The following is a 22,262-nucleotide window of genomic DNA, read 5'->3' on the forward strand; positions in this document are numbered from 1 at the left end:
GGGTGATTCGCAAAAGATGAAATGCCTAAAATAATTGGAAAGGATTGGCTATCCTTACTACAACTATGGCCCCCAAAATTTGAGCAAAAGACATGTGAGGAAACAAAACAAAAGTTGTGTGTAAATACATCTAAGGATAAATTAATTACAAACATAAAAAATGAGTTTGCTACAATTTTTGAGCCTGGCATGGGTGTATATAGGGGTGAGCCAATCCATTTACGTCTATGAAACCTGATGCTAGGCCAGTTTTTATGCCGGTGAGATCTGTTCCATATCCTTTAAAAGACAAAGTTAGAGATGAAATTAAAAGATTAGTTGAACAAAAGCGTATTGAGCCAGTGGAATACTTGAGTGGGGTACGCCGGTGGTCCCATTCTTGAAACCAGATGGGTCAGTTCGATTATGTGGGGACTATCGGATAACAATAAATAAATATTTGCAGATTGATCATTACCCATTGCCAACTATTGACAATATTTTAATGAAAATGCAGGGAAACAATTATGTTTGTGAACTTGATTTAAAGGAAGCCTATCTGCAGGCTCCATTAGATAAAGAATCACAAAAACTAGCAACTATTGTCACAGAGGAGGGCATATACAAATACTTATACTTACCTTTTGGGGTCAGTACCGGCCCAGGGTCATTCCAAAGGCTGATAACACAAAAATTAAATGGCATAGACATAATAGTCTATATTGAGAACATATATGTATATGGAAAAACCATAGCAGAAACGAATCAGAAGTTAGAGCAGGTATTAAAAAGACTAATGGATTCAGGGCTAAAACTTAAACTTAATAATTGCAAATTTTTTGAAGAATCACTAAATATCTTTGGTTTTGAAGTAAACAAAAGTGGTGTAAAAATTATTAAAAGCAACATTGAACCTTTACTGTCATTACCACGCCCTGACTTTGTAAAAATGTTAAAATCTTTTCTGGGTAAAGTAAATTACTTTAACAGATTCTTGCAAAACATAGTACTGAAGCCACTGTATGACTGTCTAAGGAAGGATAAATTTGTGTGGACTGAGGAATGTGACAGTGCATTTCAAAATATAAAAAAAGCTCTTGCAAATACATCCTCACTCTCACATTTTGATCCAAATGCAACAATAATACTGACATGTGATTCATCAGATTGTGGAGTAGGTGCCGTGTTATCTATAAAAGACCAAAATAATGTTATAAAACCAGTGGCGTTCGCCAGTAAAAAATTAAATGATACCCAAATTAAATATCCTATTCTTGAAAAAGAAGCTTATGCTGTGATTTTTGGTGTGAATTCTATGACTACCTATTTGGAAAAAAAATTATATTACAAACGGATAATGAGGCATTAACAAAGATATTGGGTCCAAAGTATGGCATGGCCCAAGCCGGTGCCTGCTGCCCCCACACAGACGCCCCCCACGCAGGGGGAATGGACGCAGGTGGCGAAGCGGGGGAAGGAAAAGAAGAAGGCCACCCCTCCTACCCCTTCGGCGACACAAGCGGCTAAGCCGTCGGCCCCGGCAGCCAAAAAGCTGGCGGTCCCGAAAACCGCGGCGGTAGTGGTGGCTCTTAAGCCAGAGGCGAAGGAGTCGTACGCCTCCGTAATGCTGAGAGCCACTCAAGCCTTTCGGCTCGAGGAGATTGGCCTCGAGCATGTTAATGTGCGGAAGACGGCGGACGGGGCCCGCATCCTGGAGGTGGCGGGGGCAGACAATGGCCGCACCGCCGACGCTCTGAAGGAGCGCCTGGAGGCAGCCATAGGAGACGCGGCCCGAGTCTATAGACCGGTTAAGATGGCGCGTCTCCGAGTCTCCGGCCTCGACGGGGCTGCCACATCAGAAGCAGTGGCGAAGGCGATTGCGGCCAAAGGGGGCTGCTCGCATGCGGACGTCCGGGTCGGAGATATCCGCATTGGCTACAGCGGCGCCGGTTCGGCCTTTGTACAGTGCCGCGAGCGCGAGGCGGCGAGCGTCGCGGCGTTGGCGGGTAGGGTGAAAATAGGGTGGTCGTCCGCCCGAATCCAAGCACTTGAACCTCAGGTGCTCAGGTGCTTTAAGTGCCTGGGCATCGGACACACTAGGGCCACGTGCCCCTCCCCGATAGAAAGAGGAGATCTGTGCTTCCGCTGTAGCAAGCCGGGGCACCGAGGGGTGGACTGCCAAGCAGAGGCCTTTTGAGCAGTCTGCCACCAGGCGAAATTTCCAGCGGAGCACAGGATGGGCGGTTTCTCCTGTAACCCCCCTAAAGTAAGGGGAGTGGAAGCCCGCAGTTGGAACCGTGGGGCTACGGGTAATTTCAGGCTTTAGGGCGTCTGGGGTATATCCATTAAATCCAGCAGCGGTACCAGACTACGCATTTATTGAAGAATCTGCAGGTGGTGCTGCACCGCACCAGGCTCGTCTAATGCTCATGCTGTACGAGCTATTTCACTTACTCCGTCTGCAGTGGAGGAAGACAGCGATGAAGACGCCATTATTCCGAGTTGTTCTAATGAGCCAAGACGAGATGTGAGCTATAGCCCCGAAATCGTTTCCAAGAGATCGTAACCCTCAGTGAACACTACCATCGAGTCTAATGTTTCAATGCCTGGCACTCTGGAAGAACGTCAGATTCAGTTTATTTATTGGTACGAAGAAACGATTTTTTACACGTCCAATATGATTCAGACTACACCGGCCTACACACACTCACCCCATCACTACACTCTACCATACCTTTCCCACTCATTCGGCGTGGTCGAGTGATTGAATATGCGACGTGTAGACCTACGGAGGTTTTCTAGCCTTTTGTTCCACCACGTCGTTGTGTTAGTAGTTTTTGCCTCTTTCAAAGGACAGCTTTGTTCGTAGGCCCTAAGTATGCCTTCAGATAATAGATTAACTGTCAGGTTGAGAGAGTCTGGTGTTTTGACATATTTTGGTACATCCTTTAGACGATTTTCCAGGTCAGCCTTATAGGCTTCCCATGACGTTTCTTTTGGATTTCTACGCGTTAGTGGTTCCCTATCTAGAGAGTCCTTAACACTGAACAAAATATGTCTGTGGTCCGACATTGAATTTTCGCTGCTGACACGCCAGTTGGCTAGGCAGCTTGCCGCCTTTTCAGTAGCGAAGGTTATATCTAATACTTCTTGCCTAGCTCTAGTTACGAAGGTGGGCGTGTTGCCCTTATTCAACAAGTGCAGACAATTGGTAAAGATAAATTGGGATAGTAACTCACCCCTTTTGTTGATTCCAGTGCTCCCCCAGATGGTGTGGTGGGCGTTGGCATCACAACCCACAATAAGTTCCGCCTTTTGTGCCTGAGCGTACTCTAGCACTTTAGTCAGTTCTTCTGTGGGGTCTTGCTTCTCTCCGGGCAGGTAGGCGGAGCAGACTATTACCTTCAGTGCTCCTCTCCCTTTGAGATCGACGTAGGCAGCTACTATATCTTCACTGCATAGCTCTGTAACAGGCAAGAGGTTTATATTTTTGTTAAATACGATGCAGGCTCTCGGTTTAGCTCCTTTTTCGTAGATTAGTACCTTTCCTGCTCTGTTGAGTCCTGTTGCCATGGACTTGGTGTTTATCCATGGTTCTTGTATGAGGGCGATGTCCAGGCCATTTTCGCCAAAAAGCTTCTCTACGACCGCTGTGGCCGCTATGGCGTGGTGGAGATTGGCCTGAAGGAACATCATCCCCCTACCCCTGGTAGCGTCTTTTTTATTTGCCACGGCGGTGGGCACTGCCGTGCCCTTGGTGGCCTCCTCCGTTCCCTCTACCCCTTGGGCGGTTTTTGCCCCTGTAGCCTCCCCTGTTGGCGAGAAACCGCTGCAACCCCGGAGGTCCTGGAGTGGGATTGGAAGTGGAAGGAGCCGCACGCTTTGGACCTGCAGCATGGGATAACCTCAAATCGGTATTTGAGAATAAAGGTCTGTACAGGCGCGTGCTGCTCTTGCGGCAGTTGCATCGTATAGAATATAAGCAATTTAATTGCATGTCCCGTTACCTGGAAGCGGTGATGTCGCTCGTGCATCAACTAGCGGACATTGATAAAAATATTGAAGACAAAGAAGTGGTGGAACTACTTCTTAGCGGACTGCCAGATGAATACGACGCCCTGGTAAGCAACCTCGAGACTGCGAATATTGCCGACAACAACCTCACCGCTGACATGGTGAGATCTCGCCTTCTCCAAGAAGAATCGCGGAAAAAGGAAGGATCTTCCTATGTGGATGAAGCCGCTATGTTTTCCAAGGCAAGAAATCATTCCGTCAGTGCAACACCGAGACAACAAAAGCAAGTTATTTGTCACTACTGCGGAAAAGGAGGCCACGTAAAAAGCAAATGCTTCAAATATAGGAAAGACAAGGTGAAGAATCGGTCACTTCTAGCTACCGAGTCATCGAAAGCATTCTTTGCTAAGAAGTCAACCTTTTACTGGACTCTGGTTGCTCCAATCATCTTTGCAATGACAAGACAATCCTGAAGGACTACAAGGAGTTGCCGGGCGAAGGAAGTAAAGTGACTCTGGCCAATGATGACTCTATATCAGCTGAAGGTGTCGGGGAACTACTAGTGGGTGGTGTCATCGATAAACTTAATAAGGTATTATATGTCCCTAACTTGACCGCTAATTTGTTATCTGTGAGTAAATTGTGTGATATAGGCTATACTGTAGTTTTTACCAAAGATAAATGTAATATATATAATAGTTGTAAAATTCATGGCAACCCTATTACCTCAGCATTTAATAGGAATGGTTTATATGAATGGGTTGGGTGTAGTCAAGGGAAAGGAACTTCGCAAGAAGTGCACTCTTCCATGTTCTTGCATAATAGGCAAAATACACAGAGTGCTAATGTAGCTGTTTCTTCTCTGCCAGTTCAACTTCTACATTCCCGTTTAGGTCACCTTAGCTTTAAAAGCATGTGTACTTTAAGGGATGATCCTGCAACCGGCATCAAATTTCAGGAAACTTCTGGTGTAAAGTGTGAGACCTGTCTGCTTGGGAAGCAAGTTTCCTTGCCGTATCCCGTGGGCGAGGCTACACGTGCAAACAAACCTTTGCAACTTGTGCATAGTGATGTAGCAGGTCCGTTTCAAGAAGACAGCATTTATTTATTTGTTTATTATTATACATATCAGCACTTACAGATAAACCTTACGTGCTAATAGTGTTGTTAGTAATTATTTCATGTGATTATACACTAATATAATTCTACATATTCAACTTTCTGTTATTATACAATTCTATCAAATGTTTCATTACGAATTATATCATTAAATAGGTACATACTTATTGTTGTGTATCTGTGGTTCAGCAATATATATGCTATCTGTGGTCCTGGGTACATGTCACGCAAGTTCTGAATAAAGAGTTACTATTAATTACAATATAAATTGTATTATTCAAATAAAACATGGCGCAGTCTGTAAAAAAGTAGAAAATATATTGTAAGACACGTGCAGAAAATTTTAGAAGTTGTTAAAGATGGAGCATTCCATCAAGCTGCCACCAAACTTTGATTTGCGAGCTGCAAATGCGGCAACAGAATGGCGGCTATGGCGTCTCTGTTTTGAAGACTACTTGGTGGGTTCGGGGCAAGATAATGCCGCGGATAAGGTAAAATTGGCCCTCTTGAGAAATATGTTAGGAATGGAAGCTGCCAGAATAGTCACAACGTCGCTACAACTTTCCGAGAGTGAAAAAGATAATTACGATTCAGTAATGGCCGCAATCACAAAATATGTCAGCCCGCGTGTAAATGAAGTGTTTGAACGATTCAAATTTAACAATAGAAAACAACAAGAAGGAGAAAGCTTCGATAGTTTCTTTACGGAATGTAAACAATTAATTTTAACATGTAACTATAAACAAAACAAGGATTCAATAGAAGATCAATTGTTGAGGGACAAAATTGTACAAGGAGTATTAGACAAAACAGTACAAGAATCCTTACTGAAACTAGATAGCCTTACACTTGAAAAGGCAGCCAACTATTGTCGCACTTCAGAAATGAGTAAACGACAGGTGCAGGAGATGAACCCAACAATAGAAATTGATGTGGTCAAAAAATCAAAATCCCATCAGGCACAGAAGAAATACTTATTTCAATGTAGGAGCTGTCAAACTCAACATGGGCTGCGAGAATGTCCTGCCTATGGAAAAAAATGCACCAGATGTGGAAAATTGAATCACTTGGCAGTCAGCTGTAAAGTCAAGAAAATTAATTTAACTCGAGAAGATTCAGAAGAGTCTGATGATGACACTTTATTTTGTGGTGCAGTTAGTAGTAAAGGGAAAAAGAAATGGATGGACTTTATTAACATCGAAGGAAAGAGCATATATTGTAAAATTGATACCGGCGTAGAAGTAAGTGTAATGCCAACAAAAATCTTCAAGGAACTTCATTCTAGTGCGGCGCTCAGACCAACAAAGACCTTAGAAGCATTTGATGGCACAAAAGTCAAAGCCATTGGAAAGGTCCGTCTCCATTGCAAGTACAAGGAGCGAGAGTGTTATGAGGACTTCAGAGTTGTAGATTGCAAGTTAATGTTATTAGGAGAGTCAGGTTGTGAAGCTTTAAAACTAGTGAAGCGAATTTACAGTGTTGATGAAGCTGAAGATGGGACTCTAAAAGAGGACTTCATAAAAGAAAATATAGATGTTTTCCAAGGTCATGGTAAGTTTCCAAAAAAATGTGCAATACCTACTGTTGATCATGAACAGATCTGTCATCCAGCACCAAGAATTCCTTATACATTGCATGAACCTTTAAAAATAGAGTTGAACAGATTAATGGAAAGGGGTGCTATAGCTAAAGTAGATGATATAGATAGTCTTGCTTGTATTAATAGACTTGTTATAGTAGAAAAACCAAATAAGAAAATAAGATTGTGCTTAGATCCTTCAGACCTCAATAAAAGTATTGTTAGGAAGCCAAAAACCCTACTGACAGTGGAAGAAATAGCTGCTCAGTTGCAAGGTAAAAAAGTGTTCAGTGTATTTGATTTGTCAGAAGCATTCCATTGTATACCTTTGACAGATGAGTCATCATGGAAATGTTGTTTTTCAACACCTTTTGGAGTTTTTAGGTACTTAGTTCTTCCATATGGCTTATCTAATTCACCTGATCTTTTCCAGGACCAAATTGAAGGCTACTTTGGAGATATACCAAACGTTATAACTTGGTTTGACGATATTTTAGTAATGGGCGAGACAGAGGAAATTCATAATGAAGCTGTGAGTAAAGTTTTGGCCAAGGCCAGGGAGATTAGAGCAGTCTTCAATAAAGATAAACTACAATATAAAAAGTCTGAGGTCAAGTATGTAGGCCAAATATTTAATGGAACGGGTATGAGTGTGGATAAAGCGAGAGTTGAGTCACTAATTAAATTAAAAGAACCAACAAATAAAGATCAATTACAACAAATAATTGGTTCTTTCAACTATGTTAGACGCTATGTTCCTGAAATGGCTGAATTATTAGCACCATTAAGTAAATTACTTAGAAAAGACATTGAATTTCAGTGGTTACCATTGCATGCCAGAGTTTTTAAAGAACTAAAAAATAAAATTTCTCAAGCTCCTGCTTTATGTCCATTCAACCCACAAAAACAGATAATTCTGCAATGTGACGCTTCTCAAAATGAGGTAGGTGGCTGTATGTTTCAACAAGGAGAAAATAATGTCTTAAACCTTGTAGCATGTGTTTCAAGAACTATGAATGATTGTGAGTTGAATTACAGCCAGACTGAAAAAGAATTATTGTCAATATATTTCACAACTCAAAAGTTCCATAAATATATTTATGGATCAAATGTTGTAGTTCAAACTGACCATAAGCCTCTACTTGCAATAATGTCTAAACCGATTAGTAAAGTAGGATCACCACGTTTAAGGAGACTTTGTCTGAAGCTCTTAAACTATAGTTTAGAACTAAAATATGTGCCAGGTAAAGAAATACATTTTGCTGATATGTTGTCAAGAAACAGTTTAAAAATAACAGATAATGATCCTCAGATGTTGGAAATGGTACATTCGGTATCTGTTCACTTACCTATGAGTGACGAAAGAAAGGCTCAATTTAAACTTGAAACAAGTCGCGACTTGACACTTAAAGAAATATATAAGTACTACTATGACGGATGGCCAGATGAGAAAAAACTGTCAAAAAAATGCCTTCCATATTTTAAACTCAGAGATAAAATTTATGTTGAATCGGGCCTCATCTTTCTTGAGAATAAAATTATTGTACCGGAGAGTTTAATACAGTATGTACTTAAATGTGTACATGAAGGTCACAGTGGTATTAGCAAGTCTATTCAGAAAGCCAGGCAGCTTTTCTATTGGCCAAATCAAGCATTGGATATCAAAGAGTTTATTGAGAAGTGCCGAACTTGTGAAAAGTTCAGTTCATCTAACTCACATGAGCCATTATTATCACATAAAATTCCAAAATATAGGTATCACAAAGTAGGCACAGACATTTTAGAGTTTGCAGGTAAATCATACTTAGTCATTGTTGATTATTTTTCTCATTGGCTAGAAGTTAGGCCTCTTACTAATAAAACCTCGAAATCTGTAATTGATGCCATGCAAGAAGTGTTTACAAGATTTGGATATCCAGTAGAAATCATTGCGGATAACAATCCATTTAAATCTCAGGAATGTATTAACTATTATAAGTCTAAAGATATTAATATAATAACCAGTAGTCCGCATTATCCTAGAAGCAATGGAATGGCAAAGAAAGCTGTGAATATTGCAAAGAACTTACTAAAAAAAGCTTCAGAGGATAGAGCGGACTACCGAGACTTCATTATGAGTTATAATAACACTCCTTTGTCTGGACTTAAATACTCTCCGTCCCAAATATTAAACAGTAGATGTATCAGAACTAATGTACCTACTAATGGACAAGCCTTGGAACCAAAAGTAGTTAAAGAAATTTATAAGTTGTTAAAGTTAAGGCAATCAATTACTAAAAGTATTCATGACAGACATGTTAAGAAAAAAGAAACTGTATTTAAAAAGGGAGACCATATTGTGTACAAAACAAAAAATGATGAGTACTGGAAAAAAGGAATTATACTTGGTAAGTGTAAAGAACCAAGATCATATTAGATCACTAAAGACGGTTCGTCCAAACCTTTTAGACGAAGTACTCATCATCTTAAAAAGTCTTTCACCAATGTTACAGCTCTAAGCAGAAACTCCAGCGATGTGTCACCTTTTATTGATGAAAGTGCTATGAATGTTGAAATAATTGATAATGATGGTGTTCATAGAGATAATAAAACTGATACTGAGGTTGTAGAAAAAAATTGTAACAATAATATGAATAGTGATTTGTTAAACAACTTTAATGATAATAATGTAAGAGATAATGAACCTGTATCAAAATATTACCAGACTAGAAGCGGTCGTGAGGTAAGACCTAGGCAGCTGCTAGACTGGTAGGGAAGGTGTTGTGTATCTGTGGTTCAGCAATATATATGCTATCTGTGGTCCTGGGTACATGTCACGCAAGTTCTGAATAAAGAGTTACTATTAATTACAATATAAATTGTATTATTGAAATAAAACACTTATATTATATTATTATGTCATTATGAAATTATACTAAATTATCATCATTATGTATGTCACATGTCACATTATTAACTATTTTTTTATTGTAACAAATATTACAGTACAATTTAATCCAAACGAAATTTCAACAAATCATTATTATTTTCACAGTATAAATTAAATTCACATTAACAAATAAAAGATACAACATAACATAATATAATCTAAACTTAATTACAAACGTTTACAACAATTATGTCACAGATTCTACAATAGAGCTAGGGGTTACAATACTTTCCAAGTAACGAGATGTCGCACTTAAAAATTTAGTCTCCGGCGGCATAGTAGCATTGGCGGTGCGAGGTTCATGGTAACCATGACTGACGACTACACCAGGAAGTCACACATCTTCCTCATGCGTCATAAATCCGAGGTAATTGAACATTTTATTACTTATAAGAATTTGGTAGAAAAACAATTAGGATTGCCAATTAAAACACTTCGGACAGATTTTGGGTCTGAATATTGTAACAAAAGTTTTGCTGATTTTCTTAGAAAAGAGGGTATTGTTCATCAGAAGAGTGTACCTTATTGCCATCAGCAGTGTGGTGTTGCTGAGAGACTGAATAGGACTCTTCTTGACAAAGCTAGATGTATGCTATATGAAGCTGGTCTCAGCAAGCGTTTTTGGGGTGAAGCAGTTATGACTGCCGCATACTTAAAGAATAGGAGTCCAACAAGTGCATTGTCGGGAAGTACTCCTGAAGAGCTCTGGACAGGCACTACACCAGACCTCAGGCATCTTCACGTCTATGGCTGTATTGCCTATTCCTTAATACCTAAAGAAAATCGTCGCAAACTTGATCCTAGAAGCAAACCTTATATTTTTGTTGGTTACAGTGAAACAACAAAAGGTTTTAGGCTTTTGGACCCACTGAACCTTAACCCTTAAATGCATAATGATGTATATATGCATCGTATATTTGATGGTCCGTGGCTCAATATGCAGCTATCCAAAATCACATTTATTACTTTTATACAGCATGACACATCTATTTCAATTTATTAAAAAGTTATACAAAAAATCATGCATTTAAGGGTTAAGAAAGTAATTTTGTCTCGAAATGTTGTGTTTTTAGAAGATACATTTTACAACAACTTAGATAAACTAAGTTTTAACCAATCTGACAATGAGAATATATTTTATGAATTTGAATTTACTTATAATGATAATGCTAAATCTAGTCATAATAATATTGAAAATAATGATAATTTAATTCCTAGTCAGGATAATGTAATTGAAATCCCTAGTGATAGTAATGAAAATTTAGTTTCTAGTCAAACTGATGAGGATTCAATGTCTATTCAAAATGAGCAAATTCCAATCTGTAACTCAAGAAGTGAAGAACATATGTGTAATCAAAAAACTGATGATTCTTCCATGGCGTTTTCAGATTCAGAGGAATTCTGTACCGGAAGCGAGAATGAGGAGCCAGGCTGCTCTACTTCGGGCTCAGGTGACTCGTCGAGCGAGTCTATAGTGCTGTCGCCGCGACCGTCACATTCAGGGGAAGCCCTGCCCCCAGCTGATGCGCCGGCTGTACATTCCTCACGTCCCGTACGTACTACAAGGTCACAAAAACCCAAAAGGTATGCTGATTATACGTCAGACTACTCCATGGTAGCGCACAACGCTGCGTCTGTCTGCAATCTAGATGTACCCCTATCGTATAAGGATGCTGTCACTGGTCCCCTTGGTGCAGAATGGTCTACCGCAATGAAGTGTGAGTATGACTCTCTCATAGAAGGGTTTGGTCCTACCGAGCTCAAAAATAAAATTAAAAACTTGAGGGCAACTTACTACTTGGAACTGGATAAAATTAAAAAGTCCTCAAAATCAGGCGCTGGTGGAAATGTGTATATCCCAAAAGTGAAATGGTTCGAAGAAATAGACGCTTTTATAAGAAATGTATCTATACAAAGGAAAACAACAGTAAGTACCCACAATATTTATTTATTTTTAGTATAAAAATCACACAAAACTTACACACTTAATAAATTCTGTTTAACTGCCACGGTACACTTCCATTCGTCATAAAGTATTCTTTTAATAAATCTCTTCTCTCTTTCGCATTTACGGAGTGGTTACCTCTAAGTTGATCAGTTATACTTGTTAATGGAGTTATTTCCGATCTCCAAGTACCTGGTATTGTTTGTCCTTCAGAGTCCTCTCTGTCTACACAAGCAATTTGCAACCAATTATGAAGGGCACAGGATGCACAGACGATTGCATCAACTGTTTTCAAACTGGTGGGAATTGCTTTTTCAAACACACGGAATCTGGAAACTAGAATTACAAAAGCATTTTCCACTATACGCCTCGCACGAGATAGTCTGTAATTGAAGATTTTTTCACTGGTAGACAGTTGCTTACCTGGATACGGTTTTAGTAAATAAGTCTTTAACGGAAAAGCGGCATCGCCAACAATTACTCCGTCCACTGGCAGTAATCCATCTTCTAAACGGCGATAAATGGAAGAATTTTTAAAGACTCCCCCATCAGAAGCGCTGCCATTCGCACCAACATCGATGTATGAAAAACAGTAGTTATGGTCTACAATAGCCATCAAAACAATACTATTTGTTTTTTTATAGTTGTAAAATTTACTTCCACTATTTGGTGGAGCTTTGATAAGAACATGCTTTCCATCAATTGATCCGTAACACGAGGGGAAATTCCATCTGGTGTTAAATCCGTATTCGATAATTTTCCATTCATCCTCTCCAGCTGGAATCTGCAAATGAAAAATAATAATTGTATTAAACAAACAATAAACAATCAAATATTTTCTCTTGTAGTAATGTGTGTGTAGGTAGGTACCTACTTTAGGTACCTTAGGTACACACATCTATACTAATAATAATAATAATACGCCCCCAGGGCAGCTTGTGGCGAGCTGAATGGGAAGTGACGTCCCTTGGGTCCCATACCCCCGAGAGTCGGTCAGGCCCCTCCCTCCGGCTTGCCTTTACCGGCCGTCCAGAGTGGGGTGTCAGAGCTATATGCTCGCAGGGTGGAAGTGAAATATGCATAAGACGCGAGTTGGCACAGTGGCTGTGAGTGTTTACAGCCACTGGGTAGAAAGCGGTGCACACCTCTCCACACCCTGAGCCACTCACGTGATGTTGTCCCCTTGTCGCTCCGTGCGAGCGGCCGTTTTCGGGGACCCATATTGTGAGTTGGCGAGTCACCACCTGTCCATTTTTTTCGTGTTTTTAAACATAGATTGGGGCAGGTGCCATAGTATTTCCATAGACCCGGTAATTAGTACACTAACATCTCAACACAATAGTCTAGCTTATTTTGTTTCTTATCATTGCAATAGTCCTGCACTAACCGGGGCTTGTCCTTGGGTGCACTACTATAGTGCATAATCGTCGGTTGGTGTCACATCACCTTTTAGAGTAAATTGTCTTTTTACAAGGGGTCTCTGCGTGTTGGCTTCGGCCCCACGCACGCCTTCCAAATGTCCGGGACCCCATGGTTCCGAGATTATGTAAAGGACGAACATAATAATACATAATAATAATCGATTTAGGTACTCGTTAAATAACTGATTACTTATTTTCAGGATAATTCTGATACTCCCAGAAATATTCCTGTTTCTGGTGATGATGATGATGATGAAGATGAGAAGATCAGAGAGAAGACAGCTTAGTAATGCTGAAAATAATAACAATGGGAATTCACCAGCTTCAGAATCCGGGCCGACCACACCAAACTCCAATCAACCGCAAAGACCGAGGTCAAAACGTAGCAAACTGTCTCAGATGTCCGAAATGATAAAAGACATAAAAAATGTATCACATAGTATCAATATGCCATCAGACGAAGAAAATGATTGTGATATTTACGGAAAGCATGTGGCTTCTCAGTTAAAAAAACTCTCTGAGGAACAATGTATAATAGCACAGGAAGAAATTTAGAGAATAATATCTAAGTGTAGACTGGCAGATCTAGAAAAGAGAAGAAGAAACGTGAATATCTACCCAAATACACAATTTTCTATGAGGGCCACTACTAGTACACAGCCTCAGCAGAACCGTTATACTCCTAGTCCAGCTTCTACGACAAACAGCGGCAACAGTAGCTCCTTAGGATTTTATCCCACCCAGTCTACACAGACAGCTGTCCCCAGTAGTAGCTCTATGGGAGTTTACTTTTCATCGCCTACTGAAGGTCCAAGATATGTAGATCCCAGTCAGGTGCTCATCAGTGTCGCCCGTCCTGATGTTGAGTGGGAAAGCGACAATGCAAGTGCAACTAATGTTATTGATTATGCTTTTGATACAGCTTAGTACCTACTTTTGTCTGTATTATAATGATTTATATGTGATTGTTTCTTTTTTGATACTTTAGTACTTTTTCAATAAATAACTTACCTTAATCTGTGTTTTCAATGACTCATATATTGCCCAACACACTTCCGGTATTAAATTAGAAATAGATGGTATCGATACACGATAAAAGTGACTGAGATTTCGAAACGACATGCCAGAAGCAAAAAATGTCAGCGTGATTTCGAGTTTCACTTTGGCTGGCAAGGCGTCTCTCATAAATGTGTCTTGACGCTGAATGGAGCTTGATAACACCATAAGCAATTCGTCGAAGTTGTTTGACGTCATTCTCAAAGCCAGTTTACTTATATTCCCGGGGATCTTCAATTCTCAACTGGTTTAGCAACATAGCAGAACCTCCATGTTTATCTCTGTCATCTATCCATTTTCTCACCCAAATTCTTTTCTGTTTGGATAATTCTTCTTCTAACATACCAGTTACTTCTTGCATCATGACAAACGTAAATTTTCTCAACAAATTATTTAGTTTTATTTTTTGCTGTTTTCGAGAATTCATTTTTCCGCACTGACTTTAGTAGTAAGGGTATTACAGCTTCTGCGGCACTTGGCGGCATCCTGCGGAGCAGATTTTTTTAGGGTTTTATGATCGTTTTTTTGCTCTATCCTTAATAGATATATGCTTACAGCTTCTGCGGCGGCTATTGTTTGTGTCGTGTGGATTTTTTCTCATGGAGAAAATAAAGGCGCATGTCTTGTGACCGCCCATTTTTTTGCTTTGACAGGTGTGTGATTCCGTCGTTAACGATTTATTTTATTAAGGTCAAAGTTTTTGCTATGTGGCTTCCCACGTCGTAATAATTACATTTTGTGGAATGCAATATATATTATAAAGTTATGTGACATGGGTTGTGAGAACTAAAAAACATTTTTCGAAAACCAATAAAATATCATTTATTATTACGAAATGTCATGGTCCTGTATTTTATTGTATATTTAATTATAGAGCATTTTAAAAACTGATCGGATACAAACACGTTACAACGTGTCGTATGATGCAACGCACAGGTGCTTGTTTTATTTAATAGGTTTTTTTGTTATAGAAAACCAATAAAATATTATTAATTATTACAAAATGTCATAGTCTCATATTTTATTGCGTATTCAATTAAGTATAGAACATTTTAAATAACTGATCGGATACAAACACGTTGCAACCTGTCGAATCATGCAACGCACAGGTGTCTGTTTTATTTAATAGGTTTTTGTCTTATCCGCGACGTATATATGTGTGTGTGTGTGTGTGTGTGTGTGTTGTTCAATAAAAGGAGAGATCAAATCGATGGAACCGTCATTCGTTCAAACGTGTTTGTCTGAAAACAGTGTTAAGTGTTAAAAGTAGTTTAAAGTACCGCAGTACGAGTAGGTACTCTTCATAATTAGTGTTCATTTTGAAAATCTTTCTACAACTTGCAGTGAATTAAAATGGAGGTAAGCTGAACATTAACTGACTGTTTATAAACAAACATTATCTACCTGTTTCCATTTGTGGTAAGTTCTCACAATTGTTTTTATTTTGTTTTAGATTTCAAACGAGAATTCTCTAGAGTGCACTTTCAAAAATTATTATTATGGCAATTTGAGTGATAATGATGAAACTGAAGTTTCAAAGCCACTTAAAATCCGAACCCAGAAACGAGCCAACAATATTGATGCATTTTTCGAAAAGCCTAAAAAGAAACAAGCTGCAGAATATTCGTCTACTGTTGCCCAGTTGACAAATGGAGGTACAAATTATATATCTTCACGTATAGATGACGTTTCAAAGGCCACCCATCTAATTAAAATTGACGTCTATGACATGAAAAAATTGCGAGGCATCCCAAACGATCAGCACTGGAAATTTGCGAATACTAGGATCAAATACTACACGCAGACTGAAGATGATGAGCATTATTCCAACACACAAGAATTAGTTTACAATATTACTAAACATATTGCAACTAAAAACGACTGTAAGAAATATTTCATCGAAGCAAAGCCATTTAAATAAATCATCCCTTACTCCGCCCCCACATAGTCCCCCACCAACGAACAAACGATTTTTGGGCATATATATAGCTACTCAACGCAAAGGAAACCATACCGTATCAGCACCCGTGGAAGTGAAACTACGAGTAAAAAATGGATCTACAAAACTCGCTATACGACGATGACCTCTATGAACGGTGTGAAGACGTTTCAGATCTCAACAAGTCAGTTTTTGATAATGAACTCTATGAACGTTGTTTGGAAGCCGAGAATCAGCAGCAAAATTTGTGAGTAATTTTTGAGTGTAACATGTTTAACCAGTTTTACTTTAATTACTGTTTAGTAGTGGGGAGATGAATCGAATATAAATAAAATCCCAAACAATCTGCCTCATTTAATAAGCATTCACCATCGTGATGGATTTTACTAGCGAAGACATTAAAATGTTTAGCAAATCAGTGTTATTGGCTAGTTTTCATAAATATTTAAGATTGTGGTTTATCAGTGGAAAACTTGATCCGAGTATAGCTCACGATCATGATTTTAAACCCTTTATCACCCCTTGTAGTGGGCATGTAAATGTTAAACGATCATCGATTTTACCTTATGATGAGATAGATGGTGTATTAACCATGGAAGCGTATTGTTCTCTTTGCCAGTCAAATTTAATGTCAGGTATTACGGTACAAGTGAATTTTCGTACTATATTTTTTTTTTAATCCATTCTTGTACATATGTATTTTAATCTATTCTTTTTTCTTATTTTTAGATGCGTAACACGCGGAATAAAAAGAAAACATATGTCAGAAGAAACCATTCAACCATGTGATTCGTCAAGCCAGCATCCAGCAGCTGCCATGGAGCCACAACCATCAACTTCTCGAATAGCTGCATCATCATCATCAACTCCTGTCATCGTTGATACCGTCGAATGTAAAACCTGCAAACAGAACGTTTCGAGGAGGTACTACGCCCAGCATTTAAGAAGTAATGTTCATAAAAATAATAGTTTAAAATTTCAGCATTCTTATCCCAATGTTGAACTTATTGAAACTGCATTTGGGAATAGATTATTAACTTATAGACTAACAAATCCGGAAAAAACTAACCTTGAGTTTGAGACACCAGAACTTTTTTTTGAGAGTATTAAAACATCTTTAAATAATTTAATAGATGACTGCATTCAACAGCTAACCATTTTCAAGATTAGTTTTATATTACACGCAGAGTTCATACAAGAATCTAAAGGAATCAACAATTATTTCGATTTTAATATTTTGAGTTGGACTATTTGTAAAGGTGATAACAGAGAAGAATTTTTAGAAAATTTCAAAAACTCACTCACAAATAAAATTTCAAACTTTGAAAAAAAAGACAGCGGATGGAGTCTTAAAGACATAAAATACTTAGACATGAACGTTAACCAATTTAATCCATTACGCGGTTCTTCATATGTTGATTTACCACATGATATTAAAACAAAAAAAGCAATAATCAACGTCCAAAACCATGACCACGAGTGTTTGAAATGGGCGATTCTTTCAGCGCTGTATCCGGTTAGGAACAGTTCACAGAGAGTGTCGTCCTATATTACTCATCGTAACAAATTAAAATTTTCAAACATACCATTCCCAGTTAAACTTACAGATGTTCATAAAGTTGAAAAATTAAATGATATAAGCATTAATGTTTTCGGATTACAATATAATGAAAATTCCAAATCACATGAAGTAAACGGTCCACTTTACTTTACCAAATGTCGTAAGTCAACACATATTAATTTACTTTACATATCTAATGGTAGCCAGGGACATTACTGTTATATAAAAAATCTATCTCGATTAGTAAGCCGACAGATTTCAACAACCAATTATAGCTTTCACATTTGTGATGGGTGTTTATTAGCATTTTACTCAAATGAACAACTAACTAATCATCAAAAAAATGATTGTTGTCACCTTGTTGTTAAACTCCCAAATCATGATAAGAATTATAAAGATTGGTTTGGTAAAGAAATTTCAAACCATAACATTTTTTTTGATAAATATCACCGTAAGCTTAAATTACCGTTTGTTGTTTACGCAGATTTTGAGGCATTTTTAAATCCCATATCGTCTTGTGATCCTAACATTCCTAACAAATCAAAACCAAACAAAAAGAAAGAATCAAAACCAAACAAAAAGAAAGAATCAAAATCGTACACAAAAAACGTTCAACAACATGAAGTGTACAGTTTTGGTTATTTTATAAAGTGTTCATTTGATGATAGTCTTTCACGCTATCGATCATATACAGGCCCAGATTGTGCTAAAGTATTTATGGAGACTCTTTATAATGATTTAACAAAATTAATAAAATATATTTGCTTTCGAAAACAACCCATTCGATTAAATCAGAGCGATTTAAACAAAATTGGAGAAGCTAATAATAAGTGTTTTGTATGTAATAAGACGTTAGAATCTGAAAGCGTTTTCAGTTATGATTGGACCACAGGAAAATTCCATGGAGTGACACATAAGGCTTGTAATAATAAATTCAAACCTCCCTCATTCGTGCCAGTATTTTTCCATAATCTAAGTAATTACGACGCACATTTTATTGTAAAAGCATTGAATTTCCGTAAAGGGCCCATCGAGATTATACCTCAAAATAAAGAAAAATATATTTCATTTAGCAAAGAACTTAAATTTGATGGAAAATGTTTATCACTTAGATTTGTTGATTCCTTTAGGTTCATGTCGAGTAGTTTAGATAAATTAGCCCGAAACCTTCGGGAACACCAATTCCATGAATTAAGGAAACAATACCCTAGATGCGAAGATTTTAAACTTCTGAAGCAAAAGGGTATATTTCCATACGAGTTTATGAAATCTAGTAAATCTCTTGAAGCGTCATCGTTGCCTAAAATAAGTGATTTTTACAGTGCCTTAACAGATAGCTGTATAACAGATGAGGATTATCAACATGCACAAAACGTATGGACCCATTTCAACTGTAAAACAATGTTGGATTATTCTAACTTGTATTTAAAAACAGATGTCCTCCTATTAACCGATGTCTTTGAAAATTTTCGTTCAGTGTGTCTTGATACATACAGCTTGGACCCAGCTCATTATTTTACAGCTCCTGGTCTCAGCTGGGATGCTATGCTAAAAATGACTGGGATACAACTTGAACTTTTAACAGATTTCGATAAAATTTCGTTTGTTAAAAAAGGGCTTCGAGGTGGTATATCACAATGCAGTAATCGTTATGCTAAGTCAAATAATTATTATATGTCAGACTTTGACTCAAATGAACCGTCATCTTATCTTATCTACCTCGATGCTAATAACTTGTATGGTTGGGCGATGTCGCAACGTCTTCCTGTTGGTGAATTTGAATGGGTTGACCCAGCTATGGACTTTAAACTCTCAAACGATGCTGATTATGGGTACATTTTAGAAGTCGATTTGGAATATCCAGATTCATTACATGATTCTCACTCAGATTTACCATTTTGTGCTGAGCACATAATAGATAAAAGTAAACAAAAAAAATTGATTCCAAATTTGAAAAACAAAATAAAATACATTATACACTATAGGAATCTTATACAATGTTTAGACAATGGATTAAATTTAACAAAAGTCCATAGAATCTTAAAATTTAAACAAACCAATTGGCTCAAAAAGTATATTGATTTGAACACTACGTTAAGGACATCTGCAGAAACCGAATTCGAAAAGGACTTCTACAAGTTAATGAACAATGCAGTTTTTGGAAAAACGATGGAAAATATTGAGAAAAGAGTGGATGTGTATTTGCTTTCACAGTGGGAAAGTAAAGATCATATCAAAGGAATCGAAAGCTATATCGCTCGTCCTGAATTCCATAGTATTTCTATTTTTTCTGAAAGCTTAGCTGCAGTACAGTTAAAGAAAACTAGTCTACTATACAACAAGCCTATATACTTAGGATTTTGTATATTAGACTTGTCAAAAACTTTAATGTATGACTTCCATTATGGATATATGCAACAAAAATTCGGGAATAATGTTAAATTGTTATATACAGATACAGACAGTTTTATTTATCAAATTTTTACAGAAGATTTCTATTCTGATATAAGAAATGACTTGAAAAAATATTTTGATACATCTGACTATGACCCCAATAATATTTACGGTTTTCCATGTATAAATAAAAAAAAATTAGGATATTTCAAAGACGAAAATAAAGGTAAAATTTTGAAAGAATTTGTGGGTTTAAGATCTAAAATGTACGCATTGAATGTTGAGGAAAAAATAGTGGCCAAGGCTAAAGGTGTAAATAAATGTGTGACTAAGAAATTTAAGTTGCAAGACTACAAAGATTGTCTAAATGAAAAGAAAGATTTATTATCAGAAATGCACAGATTTCGATCGATAAAACATGTAATATTTACACAGAAAATCAATAAAATTTCGTTATCTTATTCAGACACGAAAAGATATCTTTGTCAAGAATCATTTGACACCTTAGCTTGGGGCCACTATAAGTTGAAGTAGCGAAATAAAGGGGGGGGGGGGGGGGATATAATGTATTTAGTTTTAATATTAAGTGAATTTTGTAATAAAACATAAAAAAGGTATGTTTTAAACAATAAGATATAATATAAGAGATCTATTTTTACGATGGAAATTGTATGTATATTTTTTTGTGTATCAGTATTTTTCGACAATTATAAATAAATATATTTAAAAAAAGTTTTTGTCTTATTCATAATGTAGTAAACAATTTTAAATAAATATGCATTTTTGTGTGCAAGAAGGTGCGCATGTGTATATATATATACATAATCTTATGATTGAATTTTATTTTCTTGACGGTCTTTAAAGGAGAAAGACCGTTTTCTGTAATGTATCATTTTATCCATCCATTTACAGCTATTATTGCTGGTCCAAGCGGTTGTGGGAAATCAAACTTTGTCACTAACTTTCTGAAAAATGTAGGAAAAATGTGTAATACAGAATTCACTCAAGTGCTGTGGTGCTATGATGAAATGCAACCACTATATAATTTAAATGGTATCGATTATATTCAAGGTATTCCCGATTTAAGTTTGTTTGATGGGAAGCAACCTAAACTACTTATAATAGATGATTTAATGAGAGAATCAGATGGACGTATTGTTGATATTTTTACTAAAGGTAGCCATCACAGAAATTTAAGCGTTTTCTATATAACTCAAAATCTATTTCATCAAGGGAGAGGACAACGTGACATATCTTTGAACACAACATACATTGTTTACTTTAAAAATCCTAGAGACAAAACTCAAATACGGTATTTGTCTCGACAAGTTTATCCTGAAAATACTAAATTTGTTGAAGAAGCCTACAAAGATGCAACAACGCCAGCCCATGGATACCTGATGATCGATTTGAAACAAAGCACTGATGATATATGTCGTTTTAAAACTAAGTTATTTCCATTTGACAAATGTTGTACAGTATATATTCCGAAAAAAGGGTTTAAATATGTAAGTAATCATTCTGTTCTTGTCAGTTCTAAATGATGCCTGATAGAGTAACCACACATCAACATTTGCTTAAAGCTCTACATACGCTAAAACCAAAATATCGTAAAGCTTTACTTAAAGCATGTGACGAAGATGAAATAAATATTATTTGTGAGTGCATTTACAACGTTTTAAGGGGAAAAGTTCCATTAGACAATACAGAAAAGATCAAGTTACATAAACATAAAAATATATTACGGAAATTAGTTTCTAAGGGTAAACAAAAATTAAGGAAGACTATTATAATTCAAAAGGGTGGTGCGTTTTTACCAATTATACTAGGTGCTGTTTTAAGTAGCTTACTGAGCTCATTAACATAATTAAAATGGAGAACACGAAGAAAATGATTCTAGTAGAACCAGATTTCATTGAGAAGCTTAAACACAATGACAATGCACCTTTGAATTCATTATCTCGCTTAGACGCAGACATGCAAAAGATATTGAAAAGTAAAATGGGAGATCGTGAAAAATGGGCATTATATTCCCAAACACTGCAACGTTTTTTGCATTTTACAGAAACAGATCGGAAACCGTTCAAGCTACCTATTATTCTTGATGATATAAAAAAAGTTCATGAAGACTATGATAAGTATATGGATAAATCTATGGTTAAAAAAGATGAAACTGATTATAATGTGACATTACCAAATGCTAATCCATACGAATATGACGCTACTAGTACTCCTTTAACTCGCACTTACCCTGAACAGTTTACTCCATCTCACATCGTAAATTTAATTCCAAAAAGTTACCAAAAAAAAGGTCGCTCCCTGCTTG

At 37.2% G+C, this 22,262-nt stretch overlaps 3 protein-coding genes across 3 annotated transcripts; 2 read left to right on the forward strand and 1 right to left on the reverse strand.

Annotated features, from left to right (window-relative positions):
- Positions 1-2,697: 2,697 nt before the first annotated feature.
- LOC134747379 (uncharacterized) lies at positions 2,698-3,673 on the reverse strand. The gene is made up of 2 exons (XM_063682004.1): positions 3,523-3,673; positions 2,698-3,443 (listed from the first exon to the last, which is right to left on the reverse strand). Exons 1-2 carry the CDS (start codon positions 3,569-3,571, stop codon positions 2,698-2,700), a joined length of 795 nt encoding a protein of 264 aa, XP_063538074.1. The 5' UTR covers positions 3,572-3,673.
- Positions 3,674-5,471: 1,798 nt separating this feature from the next.
- Positions 5,472-7,615, forward strand: LOC134747380 (uncharacterized). Its single transcript, XM_063682005.1, has 2 exons — positions 5,472-6,663; positions 7,125-7,615. Exons 1-2 carry the CDS (start codon positions 5,472-5,474, stop codon positions 7,133-7,135), a joined length of 1,203 nt encoding a protein of 400 aa, XP_063538075.1. The 3' UTR covers positions 7,136-7,615.
- A 9,785-nt stretch (positions 7,616-17,400) lies between these two features.
- On the forward strand, positions 17,401-20,473 carry LOC134747347 (uncharacterized). The gene has a single exon (XM_063681981.1). It carries the CDS (start codon positions 18,260-18,262, stop codon positions 20,468-20,470), a length of 2,211 nt encoding a protein of 736 aa, XP_063538051.1. The 5' UTR covers positions 17,401-18,259; the 3' UTR covers positions 20,471-20,473.
- The last annotated feature ends 1,789 nt before the right edge of the window (positions 20,474-22,262 follow it).

Source organism: Cydia strobilella, chromosome 14 (genome assembly GCF_947568885.1).
Source record: "Cydia strobilella chromosome 14, ilCydStro3.1, whole genome shotgun sequence".
Classification (NCBI taxonomy): Eukaryota; Metazoa; Arthropoda; class Insecta; order Lepidoptera; family Tortricidae; genus Cydia; species Cydia strobilella.